Raw genomic sequence first — 19710 nt, 5'->3', positions numbered from 1 at the left:
AACATTTACAGTATAGTTTGAAAATAAAAACATTTTTATTTTACCAAAGACTATAAGGAAAGAGATGGTGGGCAGTACATGAGTAAGTGTTTTAATAATGCTGACATGGACAAAGATGTTTATCTAAAATGTCAAGCTATCAATGTCATGAAAACAGTACAATGGACTGAACACAAACTAACCATATCTTTTCACATGCAGCTCTGGTGTGCCCCACATCCCCATTACATGTGTTAGTATTCGGGAGTGGTAACATCTAAAAATGAAAAAAATGATTGTATTGTGTTAAAAAGATTATTTAAAAACACTGTCAAAATAATACATGATTTCTTTATAAAAACATTGTAAAACAATGATGAACCATAATGCTGATAAATGGCCAAAAACTACAACAAAAAAAGCAATGAAATGCTTAATAAGCTGATAAGGAGTGGATGCATGTCAGACACAGTTTGATGGTGTGATCACTAACTAGACAGTGTTTCATCATCTTTCCAGATTCATAAGTAACACCCAGGAATGCCAGTACGCGCTCTACACTAACTACAAGGGCCGCACAGTGGAAATAAAACCAATGAGCCAGTGAAAGATTAAGATCATTTGTGTTCAAAGAAATCACAGATGTGCTGGAGGACTGCTGTTTCCTCATTTCCCTTAACGTCCTGATTGCATTTTGATGCCTCTTGTGGATCTTTGATGTGACTGTGTGATTGTGTTAGATATATCATGTTTCTTGCGGACTGGCCTAGGTGGATCCCATAAGGCAACACAGCATGAAGACAAATATGCTGCAGTGCGGACTGAAAATCAAATGTAGCTGTCGTTCTTTTTGTTGCTTTTTTCCCCCTTTTGGTTGTTGGTTTTTAAAGAGATGACAAACTGTTGATTCTGAAGCACAGAGCTTTGGCACACCAGATGCTCAGCTAACAAACAGTGATAGTAGCTATAATGCCACTTAACCTCTTTTTGAGACATAAGCAACAGAGGAAAATGCAACCATTTAAGGGAGACGATAGCAGGCAAGAAGGAGAATGTTAGTTCACTGTGAAGACACATTCACTCCCTCAAAAGTAAGACAATATGGTATAAGAGAGGAGAGGGCCAGATTCTTCAGCTGCATATTCCTCCTAGCAGCCTCAAGAAGTTTCTTGGGGCAGCTCCACATCTTCCTAGAATAGCGAGGAGTATGAAGCTCTAGAGGGGCTGACTGGATCGGGTCTAAGGAGGAGAGCAGGGCTACGCTATTCTCCTGCCCAATATTCACTTCAAGATGATGTGATAGCCATCATTTGTTTCATCTGGAAAGAAAAGAAAAACAATGCAACGGGAAAGTGTTATAAATAAACTTCCAAAGAAAAAGTTCATAAAGACTCTGTTAAATATAGAAACAGATAAATCATCATCATCATTTATTACTGTCCCACTCAAATACCTTTCATTGTGTCCAAAACAAAACATACTTCATCCTGGAAATTCTGAATCATCTGTTAAAAAGACAGTAAAATGATTAAAGCATGAAAAAAACAAGCAGATGTGTATCACATCTTGTGTGACTGAGATTTCAATGTGTGCCTATAGTCAGAGAGCAGAGGAATTGTAGGAAAACAATCATCCTACCTCATCACTGACCAATACATGGATACCAGTAGGACCCTGTTTAAAGATCTGGTTTATCTGTCTGGGTGAAATGTTGAACAGCTGAGCAATCTTCTCTGTCAGCTCCGCGGCTGTAAGCTCCTCCAGGTAAATGGCATGATACACTGCAGGAAGAACATGAATATTCTTTGTTTGGCCAAAGGTAATGTAATCCACCCACCAGTAAGTCTAAACCTGAAGTTTGTAAATTATAAAAATAAAGTATAAAATCATCAGGTTATGGCTTTACACAGGGTTATGTGCAGGGTCAATTCTAGACAGGATGCAGGATCCACTAGGTCCCAGACCACAGGACTCCAAGAAAGTCTTATTTCAAATACAGAAATGAAAATGAAATTCTCACTTTTGTCTCCACAAGAAAGCACAAAAGTCTATTTTCCAACTATTACCTTAACTGTCAGAAAGTTCATGTCGCGTCGTTCACTTCGCCTTAATAACAGATTGTATTTCAAGGCCTCACTTATGCACTTTGCTTAAAAAAAAAAAAAAAAATCACAAACACAGCTGACCAAAGAAAGTGTTGGCGGCAGCATCTCCGTTTTCATGTTTTGGTTGCTGCTCCCGTGCCTGCTGGGACTCCTGGCAAACATAGATGGTCAGCCTTGGACGTACCACCCTGTACACACCATCCACACAGAGAAAATGACAAAATGGCCCTAAATGTATGAAGCCTTTCTTGATATGTTTTAAAAATTACATGTTTTCATAGTAGACCCACCGTCCTTTCAGTGCATTGAAGAGTCTTATACCATCTGCCGGCCCACAGATCTGAATGACATCTTCCCTGGTCAGCTTCAACAGGTCTGCCCCTGTTAAACACATACAAGATCTTGTTTAGACAAATAAAGCCCCTCACTCTACATTTTAATCTGAAATACACAAATAAGTTTGCTTGGGGGAGAAACAGGTTACATGTACAGCAAAGTTAAAAAAAGTAAGTAACACTAATAGTTTGAGTCTTTTTCCCCTCCACTCTACAAAAACCAAAATTTCTTCTCCACTGTCACTCCCTTTTCCAGCTCATCTGTCACACAGCACCAGTGGCACCAGCAGTAATAAGTGATGCTGTAATTTAATATATGTCACAATACTGTATGAAGAAGCCATTTTACCTGAGAAGTTGGTGAAGAGTCGACAGAAAGGTGAGAATCGGTTTCTGTGAAGCCACTGTTGTGCATCCTGTGGTGTGGCTGTAGGTAACAAATTCTGAGAAAAAACAAGATACAATCAATTTCCAAAAATGTAGCTACAATGATCTCAGTTAGGTTGTAAAAATGGAGTAACATTCATATTTGTACTGAACATTGAAAACAAAAATTAAACAATAAAATATAAATTAACATAAAAAAAAAATCAACAGAAAAATGATACCAGATTTAACATAGACAGCAATCTTTGGCTTCAGAATATGGGGATTTTGATGGTTTCCCAATAAAGAAAATGAGATGATATTCTGCACAAACTTACATGTTTGAGTACTGGTATGTTGGTTAGACAGCTACCCAAATATACAGACTGCACAAAAGACTTTAGTGAGTGAGGAACTGAACACTCAGATGTCAGCATTATATTTGTGAATATTAATATGCAATGATTCAATGAGGCAGTCAGGTACTTACATCTGCTGCTTGAATGACAGGCTCAGGCTGGTGGTTTGGTGATCCATTCCTAAAAAGGATTTAAAAAATGATATTAGAACCCAGGATGTAAAATGAAATCCACCTTAAGAAGAACCTGAACATCATGTGTGTTACCAATAAACAAACACTGACTCTGTGCGGATTTTATGGTAAATTAAATTCAAACAGTACCTTTGATCGCAACATATTGGTAGAAATTAAACACTCATACCCTTCTGCAACTGGGAAGCTGTTGTGTGTGCTGTTAAAGCCAGGGGATGGGGAGTTATTGACATATGTGACCTCAGGCCAGGGGGAGCACTGCAAAGCACAATAACTTTTGTTATCGTGCCATCCAAATAACCTCAAAGACAGATTTCAACTCCCACCAGTTATAAACTGCAGATTAACCCATGAACACAGTGGGTCAGATAATCTTACATTTTTGTAAATCTAAATATCAAATTGGACTGAATATTTGCAGATACTCAGTGTGGATGCTGAATCAAGTTCATTAGCTGCTTATGTTATGGAAATAACATTTATTGACAACTATTCTAATATCATCTCATCATCAAACATGTCAGGTTTGATTCTGGACAGTTAGTCAGACAAAAAAAAGGCACTAATGACACTGACTCCAGGAAGTTGTGAAGCTCTTTTTTCCAGAATTTTTCAAAATGCCAGACTAAAAGATTAATCTAAGAAATGACCGACAGATTAATTGTATTGACACTAATCATTAATTGCTCTATTCGCTGGTTGACGCACTCGCCGGTTGACACACTCGCCATCATACAACTGTTTTTGCTCTTTTATCACACCAAGTTGAGAAGCACAGGGATAATCTTCATTGGTTACATAAAGGTCTGTATCATTGTCACCACCTTTATTTTTTATCCAAACTCTTCATGACTTTAACATTGGCACAATGTGCTAACCTCTGTCAGGATTGTAGTTTCATAGGAGGGCTGGTACTTTTCCTTTTCCTGTGGTGCCCTCTTCTCCATTTTCTCTCTGTCCGTCTTCTGCTTTCTGTCTGCACCTTTAGGCTGAGATGGGCCATGATGGGTCAGAAACAACACTGCCAGAGGCCAACACAGCATACATTTGCACTGCAATGCATCAAATCTTTTTCTTGTTTTAACTCCCCTCACCTTGAAGACTTTGACCTGGCAGGAGGCAGAGTGGAGATGTTCTGTGTACTCTTCATTCTCATTCTCTTTAAATGTGTCGATCTGGATACGGAAAGGCACACCCTTTTCTCCTCCATGTTTGCGCATGGTGAATTCTGTGCTGATGCAATGAACCTAAAATAGGAAAAGAAAAAAAAAAACATAACAGAAATATCTACTGGAATGATGAGATTATACAAAACATAGGCCAGTGAAATCAATAAATAAACAAATCTTGTATTAGTTATTAATGTATGCAGAATGACAGCCTATTTACTTGCTGGATTGCCAATCACAGTAGAGTAATAGATTAAATGCTATAATGCTAAGATGCTATTAACTGTCTCAAATTTATTTCTATAGCCCTATTAAAACATTAAAAGTTGTGTACAAAGTGCTGCAATCAATCAGAACAAATAAATAAAGAATTTAACAAGACAATTTAAAACAACAGATATTGTCAAGATACATAATGTTGCTGTTCAAGGTCACATATCACTTGTGGAATCATCAAACACAGACTCAAACGTTTTCAGCTTCAGTCTAAAAAGTGAGAAACCAGAGATAGAATGAATATTAGAGAGCAGGGAATTTCATGGCTTTGGTGCTACAGCTTCAAAGGCCCAATCTCTCTAGCAGACATAATGTGTCAAAGGAAGCTCGAGAATTAGCTGTGCCAAGGTACATAAAGGCCTCACATTTTGACGCCTGACTAGTAGGTTTGACAAATAAGATGGAGACAGTCCGTACAAAGCTTTTAAAAATCAATCCTGAATTTGACAGGAAGCCAATGAAGAGAACGTAAGACTGGAGTGATGCTTCAGACTATTGCCACAGCTTTCAATGAATGAAGGTTAATTCAGAAAAACAACAGTGTTGTCCATCATGCTACCTGGATAAAAACTGAGGTTCTTTTTGATGGGTCCCAGAGGAACTCCACTGTGTTAAGCTGAGTAGGGTTAGCCCTGGGGTCAATAATGCCAACTGACATGGGGATATCTGCAATAGATCAATGTAAAACAAGCTGTTATTTAAAGCATTCTTAATGCACACCATCTTAATAAAATATCACCACAGTCATTTTGTGCTTCAGGTTCCGTTTAGCAGTGGTGATTCTGGCGTGGTTTTAGCTAAAAATCTTCAGTTAATATACATAAAAGACTGCAAGACATCTGTCCCAATCAAGGTTTTCCCCCGAATCCATATCCAATTCATTTTATTTCTGAATATCTGCCGATATTGGACCAGGCTTAGGTTCAGCTCAATAAAACTTGTTCAGGACATCCCTAGCATTGTGTAAGCATCAATTCTTAATAATACAACTATCTGAAGTACAACAGCCATTCCTCATGCAATGCACACCCAGGTCGAGGATGCGATCTCCAGGCCTGTTCCAACGCCAGCCTTCCAGCTGCTGGTGCTCTGTGTACTGAAGTCGTCTGTCATGAAACACCACGCGAATAATGCTCTGAAATATAGAGGCACTCATTTTTACAACGGATTCGAGAGAGATGCTACTCGCTTTCATAATGATTCTGATTTAGACTGTCAGAATCTTACCTTCACCATTTTACCAGTGATTTCTGGAAGCTCCCCAATTTTCCGATTGTCAATCATTCTTATTTCATAGGACTGCCCTGTAATGACAAGTCCACACAGAAAGTAAATATGTCTCAAGTTCTACCAGTCACAAAACACAAGACACTCAGAAGATCTACCGGTAACCTTCCCAGGCATATTCATCACACAAATGCTCAATTTATCTATCCATAACCATTTATTTTACAATACAAAACTATTATGATGCAGCATTCTGCAAATGAAGACAGAACAATAAAGCCAATTCAGCAATACCACATGTACTGTAAGACAACCATGATAGATCACAACATTTGTATAACAGAATGGAAATGTCTTCCACCATTTCAATAAACTGACAACAGGCTGAAATGAATATATTACTATACTGATTCCAGTGTGTTAAAGACATAGCCCCTCAGACCATACAGTAAGATATTTCCATCTTATTTGTTCCTCCCCACTTCTTATTTCTACGACCATTTTGTTTGTTTATAAAGATTTATGGTTATTCAGGTTATAAAACATCTAAATTTACTAGATCTAAGCAGCTGAATTTGGGTTCAGTGGTTTCTGACTTAGTGCTCTAGGATTTCAATACATTTACACAAAGCTAAAAAATACACTGTGACTTAGCATCTGATGCTGACCTTGGTTGAGGTAGGTGAGTGTTTCATCATGCAGTTTAACGGCTGGGGAGGTAGATGCACACAGAACATACTGGAAGGGAAGGATCTTGTTGTCAGTGTCCGGAGGCAGATTGGACTCCTCCTGCTTGAAGATGGGGAGGGCAAGAACATCGCTGGACAACAGAGACAACAACAATGCTGTTAGTAAGCTGCCAAAGTCTGATCACTTCCAGCTTTGCACTTCATTATTGTAATGGAGGAGGTGACGTAACAACTAACTACCAAGGTATCTAGTCAGTATCTTATTGCTCCTCACAACAGAAGAATTTCAGGCACCAGCAGGCACTTTGCAGCTATTACAGTACCATATAACAGAGAGGTTAAGCAGCCAGAAAGAAACATAAACCAGAGATCCTTCTGCAGGAAAGTACTTGAGTCAAACCCAACTTAATTTCACATAATTTCCAACACTAAAACATTGTAAATATATATTTGGACTTTCAGCACTTGAGTAAGATCTAACCAAATGCAAAACAATGAAACAAAAATCTAATTTTCCAATCAGATTTCATAAGAGTATTTTTCACTTCGTTAATGTAAGGCTGTGTAATTCATTTGCCTGTGAAACACAGCAAGCTGATTTGAAAGAAAGAAGTTTTTACATGATACAAAATACCTTAATTTACAGTCCCCAAAAATCCAAAAGCAAGATCTGTAAATGACTGATAGGGAAGTGCTTTTTGCTTAAAGAACAGTAAGAAACAACAGATATTCAGTTTCCTAGAAACAAATGTTCAATTTTGGGCAACTGAAACTAATTCATGTTGGCATCTATTTCTTAAAAAAGGCAAAGGCTCATCAGAACAGTTACCAATTATTCTTTTGTCAAAAGGCTATTCCATAAATCAATTGTTGGTTAAGAAATCACAGCTCTGCTAAAGTTCTGGTTCAAGTGAAAACACACACTTCTGACACTTAGCCTTAAGCAGATGACAACTAACTTTAGTGACAACTGGAGGAGAAATAACACTGATGCTGCCTGGATGTTTTGACTCATTTTAAACACGTCAGGATTGTAGTCAACAACATCTGTCTCATACTGTACCTCATGCTGTATGCCCCAGCACCAAGCTCCTGGCCAATGCCCGAGAGACTGGCATCAAAGTCCTGGACCAGTCCTGACTCAATCACCTCGTCAGTGAGAGGCAACTTCAGAGCCCAGGCCATGCTGACGATGTGGATGTTACGGAGAGCAGTTCAGGTTAAAACTTTCTTAGTTTTAGACCTCTGTCGCAACACCTTCCGATCTTTAGTGGAGAAGATGAAGAAATAATGTTATCATCGAGTGTGACTCCACCCATAAACCGAAAAACACGGAAACCTCTAAAAGTGATGTGTGACTGAGGAGCACGGCGTCAGAAGCACACAAAGAGATCAAATGAGCAGCTTGAGTCAGTAACAGGTAGAGCTGCTGGGCTTTCGCACCGAGCACTGACTCACTGATGATACACGACCCTGGGGTCCTCCGACACTGTAAGGTTTTGTTTTATTTAGTGCGGCTACATAATTGAGTTAAAGGTACAAAGCTTACCTTTAAGTGAAAAGTGTAGCTGTTTGCTAACACTGCGAGAGTTTCATGCCATCATGTCGCCTCTGCACTAAACTAAACATGTCGAGCTAACCTCTTAGCTAGCGACGTACGCTAACCTGCCTGCTAACTTAGCTACAAGCTTCTTGGCCTTAGTTATTGGGGATTCGAGCGGGAAACTTATTCGTGGTAGACATATCTATACGTAGAAACACATACAAACTATCACTGACTTCTGAACACATGTAAAATAACTGCTTGCTTTTGTTTGTTTATCTAGCTTGTTCAGGAAAAAGAGCTGTAATTTCCGTTTCGCACTCTTCTTCGCGTTTTTATTCTAACCATAGCAGTAAAGCGATACCAGTGCCGCTCGGAGCTCACTACCGCCACCCACCTCTTATGAACGATGACACATCAGGGTTAGGCGGGCTGCTTCTTTGATAGTAGAGACCACATCTTCGGACGTTTCGACTGCTGGTCAGGAAAAAACGCATATTTGACATTTCACACCCTGAACAGTCCATCAAACACTGTCACTGTGTTGATGCTGACAATAATGGTTGGTTTCAACTTTGCAGTTCTTCTAAATACACCTGGGGACTATCTTTCCCCAGGTGTATTTAAACAAACAATTATCAAACAGTACAAATTACCTCCAAATAGACTAAGACCATGTTCTTAAAAAAACACTGACACAGAGTCCCCCTACAAGATCAAGCTTGTGATTTGTGATTAATCAAATTATGCAGACTCAGATGATATGGAATAAACCTTGGGATTTTGGGGACCCTGGGGTCCTAAGTGGTTGCCAAGTTGTTAAACCAGTTTTGATTCTAATTGCAGTAAACACACTCCTCACAGCCCCCGTCCCCAAATAGTCACAGGTTGTGACTTGAGAACCCAGATGCAGACACAAGACGTGGATCTAGTGAAGATTATACAAAATTTTAATATAAACAACAGCTGAAGTTCAGAAAACCAAGGTTAACACGAAACAAATAAAATGGCTAATTTGGAATAACACAATAACCCTGGAGGAAAAAAAACTACATAAAATCAACTGAGGTAACAGGCCAACTCAGGTAACTAAAATGAGGCAGACAACATAATAACAATAGCCACAGGAGCAAAAACAATGAAACCACCAATAACTTGGCTATTAACAAATTGAAGTGGTTACCAGCTCAGCAGCCCCCTGAGACAGAAATACAATCAGACAAACAAAATGGGATGAGGAAAATAATCACATTCTTGAGGAGCAGAACAGTCTTGCAATAGGCAAGACAAACAATAAACGAAGAACTGGTAACCAAGCATCTTATGGATAGAACAAGTGTCAATTAACATAAATGTCCAAACAAACAAACTAGTCTGATAGGAGAAACTGTCTACCCTAAACTGGAGACAGGCACTGGACAGTCTCAGACAGAATAAGCGGTGCAGATTGCTGCTGGAAGACTGACTGCACTGATGAGGTGTGTGATCAGAGCTGGCACACAGACTGGAACCAGGTAGGAAATAGGAATTGTATCAAAATAAAAGTTCAAAATAGGGTGTAGTCAGAATCAGAGCAAATATTTGAGATTAAGGTATTGAGTAGTGGTTGATTACTTGGTAAAGTAATGAAACTGCCATGTGCAGTGGCTGTCGTAAGGGGCAATAAAGCTTTGCTTCTGGGCCACCTATAAGGCTTATCCAGCCATGAATGTAAGTTTAATTTTACTTGCAAAAATATCCAAATAACCCATTTTCTATTATTTCTTTTAAGCCAGTATTGGGTAACTATAGCCACTGCATACGCTGAAAATTGTCAATACACAACAATGAGGAGTTTGTGATTAATAAAGACAGGGTTTATTTGATTGATTTGACAGAAAATGACAAAAACATCCAACTTTTATCCTCTGTCTAGCTAAGACTTGAAGATTTTATGTGCTTTGCCAAGTTAAATGACTAGTGAATAGCCGACATCTTGTAAATCTAATTTTGCTCTTCTTTTGTCTGCTGATAAATTAGTATGTTAAACAAAATAATATACTGTCTTCCCCTATTGAATATAAAGGTTAATTGAAGTCAAGTTGAAGCAAGAGCTTTGCAATATTCATTATTTTTATTGTTAGATATGCAAAAGCAGCCCACTCTAATTCAGGCAAATATAAACACTAGACATGAAACACTGGACACTGTTCAACATATTAAACTGAAAGAAGATATTTTAAAGATGTGATTAATGCATATTAGTTTTTAGATTTTATCTGCAGTATTTAACATTTCACCTGCATAAAAAGTACATTAATCTTAATAATAGATGTGGCTTATCAAGTTGACAAATGCAAATTTTGCCAGTACTGCTACATTTTGCAAAGCAAAGCTTTTTGCTGTTCACAAACTTTAAAAGGTGAAAGTAAATTCTGTTACAAATATAACTGAAACTTGCACTGTACATATTCCATTCGTAACCCTTTTCCTTTCCCTGCTGCCACTAAAGTGCAAAGAATCCTTGAAGAATTATCAAAAAAAGGACATAAGTACATAAAATAACTTTATAATGCACATGCAAACATTCTTTTAGCTCAATTAGATTGAAAGACATAAAACACATTAAACCTTAACACTCCTCCCTTCCATGGCTGAATAGTTCTTTTTAAATTTCTCTCCAATTTGATTGACATTAGGCTTAGTAAGAGTATCTAAAAAATCTTTCATTAATATTTCAGGCAATGTGAGTCTAATTTAAGTTGACTTCATAATAGGTCAACTAAGCTCCTATTTTGAAAATATGTTTGATCTAATATAAAATGTCACAGAAGGGATGGCACAACAGTGAAATAAAAAGAAAACACAATAGCTTAAAAAAAACTATGAACATATTAAAGTGTGAAAACACGATAGACTTGTGAATTCACATCACCCACACATAGTGTGTATTTTCACAATCGGTAACCCACAAGTAAAACGTAGTCAAAAAAAATTAATAATACTTTGAGTTGGCATTGTAGGGAATACCCTGAACTACAGCTTTATTTTAACAAGAACCTGCTGTCCATTGAACATCACAAATGACCCCCTCTATGAAGACCCAACAGTGTGACACATTTCACAATGCTGCATAAAACTATCAAAGCCAAACAACTAGAAAGTTCACCTTTGTGATTATCAATCAGAAATATCAAAATGATGATTGTCCCCAAACACCTTAATTCAGAGTCAGGAGTCCACAGAGGGTAAACTGATTTTTGGTGTTCCTTAGACAACGCTGATGAAAATAAGTATACAGGGTGTTACCTATTTATAGCCTACAGAGTCTTCTGCCTATCAGAATTGTATTTATGTTTGCAGAGCTGCTCATGCAGTACAAATACTATATGAATATAAAACAAAATGAGCAGCTAAAATTTTGAAAACATCTGTGGTTGTAAAAGTATAGTATTCAAATAAGAGTATCAGTCGTTTCAAAGTCAGTTATGGGATTAAAATGAACGTGACTCAGTGCACAACCACTTAATAGAATTCAGAGGGGCAGCCTATAAAACCACTTGTATAAAAGTTCATCAAATGTTGCAAATATGACATCTTATTAACTGTATATGATAAGAGGACCATGCAGTTTGATTTAGTACCCACCAAACAGAAGTAGTATACACATACACAGCCTTAAAACACAATAACGGGTATTAGTATTCTTTCGTTAGTCATGTGTAATTTCTTTCATTTTTTTCAAAAAGTTAATTTTCCTTCAGCCCTAGTGGAATTCCACTCATGTTTAGAACACAATCAGTCTCTGTGTGGTTCTATTAAATGTTGAGCTTCCCAAAAGAACAACAGATGCGTGGTGAAGTCTCCGAGGATGAGGTTGCTACTGGACCTGGAAGACATTGATCTTGCTTGTGTTTTTCAGTGTCTGTCGTCGGTTGCAGAACCATACTCGCACGACCTCACGGTCATAGTTTAGCTCTCTTGCAATTTCTGTAATCTCTTGGCCTGTTGGCAGTGCATTCTTCTCGAAGTAGCTGTTAAGAACTTCTATTGCCTGTGGTGTGAAACTAGTACGCCGCTTGCGCTTTTTGGAAGGCTCGCCACCTACAAACTCCATCAGATTCTGCTGACCTTTCTGGTTCCATTGCTCGGCTTCAGCCAGCCATTTCTCCAACACTGGCTTTAGCTTCTGAGCACTCTTGGGGGTAATGTCGAGCTTCTCAAACCTACAGTGCAAAAAGGCATTTCATGAAAACTGTGTGTACACTGTGTGTACTATATCCAAATCCATTCCAATCACATAGGCCCAATCTGCAGTCACTTGCAGACACTTTTCAGCCTCACGGGTGTTAAGTTACCTAATGATTTCTACACTGCCTCAGGCTTCGTATTTGTTCAATAAATATTAGCTGGTTAGCACAGCTTAGCATAAAGGTTGAGAATGGGAGGCAACAGCATGGGCTGTGTAAAAAGAAAACACAGTCCACTACCAGCACCTCTTGCTTGACTGGGTGCCTTTGTTACATTCATGTTTTCATATTAGAATTGTAATTGGTGTGCATGTAACAGGATTTTGTACAATGCTACTGTATAATGAGAAAAATTTTAATATAAACAAGGAAGTAATTTACCTGCAAATGGCAGACTGGCTATAGGCCGGACCCTCGGTTGCAGTCAGAGCCTGCCCTACTTGTGTCTGAGTAAGCCCCAAGGAAAGCCGACGGATCTTGAAGTTCTTGGCAAACTCTCGAATTTCCTCTAGGTTAATGCCTTCCTCGTTGCTGACTACCTGCTGGGGTTCTACAACGGCAAAGAGCCTGGTTAAAAATATTTACCTACTTAAAGACCGAGCTATGTTTGGAGAGGAGAAGCAGTCATACATACTGTTGACAAGCTGGCCCACTTTTGCTATGTCTCCACAAGTGATGGGTACAGTGGAGGAGAGTGTGGTGCTAGTCTTCAGTACAGATGGCTGAGGAGCGATGACAACGGGTGACTGGGTGACAGTTGTTAATGAAGCCTGAGAGGGAACAAATAAGTATCCTAAGTGTCCATTTAATTGTATTTACATGTTTTTAGGAGTAGTTAATAATCTGTCAAATTGCTTGGTACATTAAAAAATAATAAAGTCATTCTTTGGCTGTTTAAGCTTAAAAGTGTTATTTCTTTCTAACATTAAAAGATTATTCAAGCAGATCTTTGTTTTCTACCTGCGTGTTTGGTTTAGTGAGTGTTGGAGGAGCAGCGGTTTTGGGCAGAACTGTAGCAGAGGTCACTACTGTGGCAGGTCCATTTCCTACAGTGGCAATGATCTGGCCTTGTGTGTTGAAAAGCAGCTGTGGGGTGACAGTTTGGACCTGGAGGCCCTGAAGGGGGAGGGTGGGAGTCGCAGCCCCTCCTGCCAGAGAAGCTGGGTTCACCAACAGTGGGAGAGATCCAATGACCTGTAAGTATTTTTAGATTTTATGAAAAATACATACGGATAATTGAATGTACCTCCCTGTGATAAAATAGGTTTAGCTTACCAAACCCAAGCTCTGACTGCAACCAAAGGTCTGGCCTATTACCAGACACTAAAAATACCTGTGTTTCTGCCTCTGAGAAATACTGTATGTTTCTCTTATTAGCTGTTTATGTCTTTTGGGACTAAGCATTGCACTGCTAACTCCAAAGACCTGCAATAATTGCTAGTAATGAAACCATTTGAGATGACAAATCAGTTTTTACATAAATTGCCTCATGCTCTACTGACTTGAAATAACAGTACTGACAGATGTTTCCTGTTGGCTGGAGCCTGTATTCCCAGAAGTCAAACACATCACAAAGACATTTGATTGGCCTTGAAGAAGGTGTGATTACTAATAAAATTGGCTCAATATGAAAATTTGCGAAAATGTATTTGGCACTCTATATGGGAAGTAATATAATATAATGTGTTGACTGAGTAGCAGTATGTAATAGCACCCACCTGTCCCTGTGCATTTGTGATGATCTGGCTGGTGATGCCAGCCATGTTGGACATGGCACTGGTGATGATGGGAGTGGAGGTGAGGGAACTGAGAAACTGGGGCTGTGCTCCCAAGGAAGCAGCACTGATCTAAGCAGAAAATCACAACATATGCACAGAGCATAGAAAAATAAAATCATGTGACTCACAAACTAGATGAAAAGAGTACAGAGTTGTTTGAACACTCGTAAATCCTTGCCGAGGCATTCTTACAATAGCAGGGTTGATGGAGAGTCCTGCAGTCTGTAGTGCTGCCACAGATATATTGGACTGAGACACAGAAGTGGTGGCTGACGTCGCCTGGGTTGCTGCCACCTGAGCAGTGGTAACCTGTGCATTGGTCACCTGCGTTGGTTGAGACGTTACCTGCTGCACAGCAGCCTGCAGTGGCTGTACTGAAGCTGCTTGAGGTTGAAACACTGTATGTGCATTGGTCTGCAGCTGGGGCTGGACTGAATTCAGGACTGTCGCAGCTGAGGGAAAATCCAGGAGCATGCAATCTTTAATTGTTCTGAAATAATGTCCACTGTGAAAAATCTGACTCATAACATCATGATAAAACTGAGAGTGTACAGTCTCACAATTTCAATTCAATTCAATTCAATTCAACCTAATTTGTATAGCGCCAATAAAATAATCTGAAGGCCCAACAAATCCCTTATGAGAAAGTGAACAAAGTGACAACTGACCCATATTGTCATTTTCTAGAGCCAGAGTACTGGATGTTGGTTGTTGTCAGGATATCAAGAACAGATAATGTCTGCATGTTGTGTTTTATGTCACTGACACAAGCGTCAACAATGATCTTAATTAATTAAATCAATTAGAAAAAGATGTTTTTGCTTTACCCTGGAGGCCAGCGAATGGCAGCTTGAGTAGATTTCCAGCTGGGTTAGCTGCTGTGAGGCCAGGGACAGCAGCTACATTGGTGGTAGGGAGGGTGAGAACAGCTAGACCACCCTGGCCACCAAGAGATCCTGCCATACTGAGGGGGATGAGCAGGGGCTGGCCCAGCGGCCCTGTCTGGGCCATCATCCCAGTCATCAACGTGGCCAGACTTTCCTGGGTCAGCACCTAATGTAACAGAGGAAAAGATTTGTTTCCATCAACATTTGTGTCTGGTGTGTGACAGAGTTCATTTTCAGAGGATATGTTTTCCTCCATTATATACTGTATTTTCATTTATTGTGGTGTTTTATATGGTCTCATTTACTGAACTAAGTAGTCAAACATTTCTGATTGCATTTGTGGTTAAATACTCCATCTTCCTCTATTCTAACACCACCAAGTTTTTTTTTTCATTTTGTTTTTTTTTGTTTGTTTGTTTTGCAATGGTATATATTGTTCTGATTTTCTCCAGTTGCTGGAAATGTGCCAGTTTCTATAGCCTCGGTAATTTGCTCCATTTTTCACATTTACAATGCATTCAAGACAACTGCCTCAGTCAGAGATTTGAATCACTTACAGTGGGGATGACAACAGTGGTATGAAATTCCCTACATGAAGACTTGACAAGAAATAGTATGTGAACAGGGTCAAATGCAAATAGAGTTAATTGACCCCACTCAGTTTTACTTTCACGGGCATTTTCTGCACTTTCGAGGCCAATGAGCCCAAACCCGTGTTCATTTTGGATTCTTATTTTAGAAAACTATTTAAAAGAAAACAATTTCTCAGGTGAGCAAAAGTGAATATAGAAAGTGTACCAAGTGTGTAAATTCATAGTCATACCTGTGGACAGCCTTGTACTGTGATGGGCATGGCAGCATGGGGCTGCGGCAGGGACACACTGATGGGAACGGCAGGAGTCAGAGTATGGACAGCAGGGGCCGGAGCCTCTACAGACACCACCTGCTGATCACCTAGCACTGCAGGAGCACAGCCACAGTTGGCTTCACTGACATTTGAAGTGGTTCACACATCTGTCATTAACTTTTCACTATGACTGTGTCATCTACATATGAATAATAAGTCATCTCTTTGTCATCTAGCGTGACCATGATTTACCTATTGCTCCATTGCTCTGGGGTACGGTGGGGCTGTCCTGGGTGCTGCCTGCCTCAGATTGCTCTGCAGGCCGAGCCACTCCCTCTTCCACTTTGATTTCACTTTTCCCATCAGGCACTGATGAAGGCAGAGATGCATCAACCTCGACCTCTAACACACGAATAGTCTCATGGCCAGACATCACAATGACCTGCACAGCAATCAGGAGTAAAATCTGAAATGACTCAAATACACACCAACCGTCTATTTTTTTCTACTTGTTTTGTTCAGGTTTTTATGATCATTTTATAATAAATAAATGAGAAACACTGTAAATAAAACATTTTAATATGTTAAAAAGTCTCCACCTGAGGTGTCACAAAAGTCAGCAATAACTAAATTGTGTATATCCCCACTTTATTAATTCTTTGATGACCACATGTAACTAAGCTGCTTTTGACTTAACCAGTGATTTGTGGTATGCAATAAAGAAACATCTAGAGGAGAAGCAGCAAGACAACCTGGGCTGGAGGACAAGGTGCAGAGAGACAATGCAGGAAGAGAGAGGAGGATGCATACCTGGTTGTCTTTGGCAGGGAATTTCAAAGTGCAGGATTTAAATGGCTGAAAAATGACTTCTGCAGTCAGACAGTGAATGGCTAAGGAGAACAGAGAAGCCGAGCACATTAGGACACAATGACCCCAAACAGAACAACAACGAAAAGAAACGCAAACAAAAAGGGCATGAGTACAGCCACACAATGATAAGAGCATCAGCCAACAAGCAGGTCAAGCAATGCCTTCTTCAAGCTCTGCTCCATGCATCCACGAAGAGCATTGCTTTTGTTTGCTGACTATGTCTACACAGAATGTTACTAGAGAGAGAAAAACCATAATTAATTATTAAGCGTGGTAGTTTAAAGATCAGTAACCCTCTCAAGCAAAGAGCAGCAGGTATTATCAGGGAATAGAACAACAAATGTGGGTGCTTAGCTCAATGAACTGCTGTGTGGAAGTTAATCTATCCATTATGACATGGTATGTTGGCACATGGAGGGTGACGGCAGCAAAGAACGTAAAAACAACATAAGTTCTCGGGGTTTGGCCGAGCTCAGTGTGGCTGTAATGGGAGGATAAGGCCCTGCACTGTTCTTGGTCAGACAGGTGGATGTTACCTGCTCATTGACAGTCAGTGGGGTGCCCTTGGCAGGGAGATCCTGGGAGTTCATGGCTGGCTGCACCACCACAGTCACTGTCTTCCTTGCATCCTGAGCAAACACACACTGATTCAATAAACTCTGAAAGATGTGTCTTCTTGATTTTCACCCCAATAACTTAACACACCCCCACCCACTTTCCTGTAATCTCTTTTGGAGGTATTTCAGCAACAAAAATATATATTAAGTTTTATGATAGTGACCCATGTAAGCACACAGTGTCTGCACTTAAGGAGCAAAATGCATATTTAAAACAGACCCGCATACAGATGACTGCTTTTTTATTCGTGGCTATTTCTGTCATTGCAGGACCAGACTATTTGGAGGGGCCTATAAACAGGCCATACTGTGTTGCCCTTAAGCTGCACAAAGCGGGATGAAACACGCTGACTGGGGACAGTAAGTGGTTACAAATAACACCACGGATCCAAAGGAGATTCAAGATGATGCGTTTCCTGCTGCAATGCCCCGTTAGAAATGAGGATCTGTCAAAACTTCAGCGGGTGTTGGTGGGCTCCCCACCCCCATCCTGGCCAATAAAAGTCTCGCCGCGTCAGCCACTTTTCAGCACAAGCAGTAACCACCAAGTGTAGGCGACTGAAATCATCCCGACCCGTGCCTAGAGACCGAATATTATGTATTTCCCTCTCTTTATCATAAATATATAAATTATGCTAATTACGAGCATTGCATATTAACCAAAACTCATTTCCTTTCGCCATTTCGCTGCTATGCGCGAACAGCAGGCTAGAATACAGTCCGGTTCTTATGTTCAACTTACCGCGTAAATGCAGCTTATTTTCTGTAATCCGCCGCTCTTATAAAGGTCCTTGTCACAGTTTGTTTCAGTCACACATAATTAAAAATTCATCTCAGCTCCCAGACAGGCGCTGTGACTGCACACAAAAGAGGTATTTGCATTGATAAGGAGGGTTGCAATGTTAGGATCTCCTCTCTCTTAATATTTAATGACGATGCCCTTTCTGCAACAGTTCAGATATTCAGAAATCCTTGAGGTGTCTCACAAAATCCTGTTTGAGCTGTAAAGTCGCATAAAATTGTCACAAAATTGGCCTATTGCACTACGTCATGAACATAATTTATGCAAGAAAAAAATCTTGCATTGAAAAATGTCTGCCTCGACTTGAGAGGTACCATGGATCTCTTAAAGGGGACGTACCTCACATAAAAGGCTGAACGGTGCCAGCAGTAAAGCACCGACACGCGCACGGCGAAGTCACAAATAAAACACTTTACCCGTTATTGCTTGTTGTTTAACTGTGTATGACTGAAAAAATGTTTAAGATACAACTTTATTGTCGGCTTTTACACTGAAATTCATGTTTGCATCCTTGGGCAGTTTAATCTAAGATATAGTTATATAGATATACAGGCCACAACACACGAGACACTTTCCCCAGTCACACATGACACACAGCAAATATACGCAGCATATCCTCAGATACATACCATAACATAACATTAACTCTGAATTCATACAAAAATATGAAACCAACCCAGAAGGATTCCCAGAGCACTCTTGATAGTGTTTGCAGAGCAGCATTTGTGTCACCCATGGAGAGGGCACCCTTTAACTGGGGAATCAATTAAGCCTACTTGATGATCATCAGATGAACCAATAATTAAAATGATCCGTACTTTCAGCTCTCAGGTCAGATCAGAATGTACAAAATCTGCAGTTCCATTTATCTACAGTACATTATTTGCAAATAACCACATATATCTCAAAGAAAATAATTAATAGTCAAAAATTGATTTCAGTGATCAAGCAGAGGCTATCTTAGGATTTGATGCTGTTACCATCTTTTCTCACACTGAAACGTCACACTCATATTCACTACGGACAATCAGAGATCAGTCTAACCTGCATGTGTTTGGACTGTGAGAGGAAGTAGGAGTACTAACCCATCACAGGGAGAACATAATATATATATATATACGATTTAATGATGACATATTGCTATTAAGCTGCTTTAAACACATTACAGGATCCTGTTATAGTGTATGATAGTTCCATCACTGTCAGTGTTACTAACATTTATCTTTTTCCTACTATAACCAGTCAATATGTCAGTGTTGAAAGGCTATTTTGCAGTGTTTGTACCTGACATTACTGCTCTTCATTTCCTCATGTATGTAATGCTTAAGTACAAATTTGAGATGCTTGTATTTTACTGTAAGTACTTCTATTTTATATATGGTACTTTTTACTGTACTGCCGTCTTTGACAGCTGTAGTTATTCTACATAAATTTACCA

At 39.5% G+C, this 19710-nt stretch overlaps 2 protein-coding genes and 1 long non-coding RNA gene across 5 annotated transcripts; 1 reads left to right on the top strand and 2 right to left on the bottom strand.

Annotated features, from left to right (window-relative positions):
• Positions 1-75: 75 nt before the first annotated feature.
• tfcp2 (transcription factor CP2) lies at positions 76-8597 on the bottom strand. 2 transcript variants are annotated; one of them, XM_026331777.2, is made up of 17 exons: positions 8249-8597; positions 7763-7964; positions 6679-6830; positions 6011-6087; positions 5813-5918; positions 5343-5449; positions 4433-4585; positions 4217-4327; positions 3508-3596; positions 3276-3324; positions 3124-3171; positions 2769-2862; positions 2375-2465; positions 2166-2272; positions 1618-1760; positions 1433-1484; positions 76-1298 (listed from the first exon to the last, which is right to left on the bottom strand). In XM_026331777.2, the coding sequence occupies exons 2-17, from the start codon at positions 7882-7884 to the stop codon at positions 1261-1263; spliced, it is 1539 nt and encodes a 512-aa protein (XP_026187562.1). In that variant the 5' UTR covers positions 7885-7964; positions 8249-8597; the 3' UTR covers positions 76-1260. The 2 variants fall into 2 exon arrangements, with proteins under 2 accessions (XP_026187562.1, XP_026187563.1); XM_026331778.2 differs by lacking the exon at positions 3124-3171.
• On the top strand, positions 7999-18218 carry LOC117152668 (uncharacterized). The gene is made up of 3 exons (XR_004463109.1): positions 7999-8190; positions 13449-13667; positions 17741-18218. It is a non-coding gene; the product is annotated as an uncharacterized LOC117152668 (long non-coding RNA).
• On the bottom strand, positions 10108-18348 carry pou6f1 (POU class 6 homeobox 1). Of its 2 annotated transcripts, none has more exons than XM_026331776.2 (11): positions 18213-18348; positions 17390-17482; positions 16236-16425; positions 15960-16096; positions 15077-15302; positions 14442-14701; positions 14190-14318; positions 13432-13665; positions 13106-13241; positions 12853-13021; positions 10108-12447 (listed from the first exon to the last, which is right to left on the bottom strand). In XM_026331776.2, the coding sequence occupies exons 2-11, from the start codon at positions 17441-17443 to the stop codon at positions 12102-12104; spliced, it is 1881 nt and encodes a 626-aa protein (XP_026187561.1). In that variant the 5' UTR covers positions 17444-17482; positions 18213-18348; the 3' UTR covers positions 10108-12101. The 2 variants fall into 2 exon arrangements, with proteins under 2 accessions (XP_026187561.1, XP_026187560.1); XM_026331775.2 differs by lacking the exon at positions 18213-18348 and adding an exon at positions 16794-16873 and having other exon boundaries at positions 17390-17463.
• Positions 18349-19710: the final 1362 nt, after the last annotated feature.

This window comes from Mastacembelus armatus, chromosome 7, assembly GCF_900324485.2.
Source record: "Mastacembelus armatus chromosome 7, fMasArm1.2, whole genome shotgun sequence".
Lineage (NCBI taxonomy): Eukaryota > Metazoa > Chordata > Actinopteri > Synbranchiformes > Mastacembelidae > Mastacembelus > Mastacembelus armatus.
The sequence above is the reverse complement of the archived record's forward strand: the minus strand, read 5'-3'. Positions and strand labels throughout refer to the sequence as shown.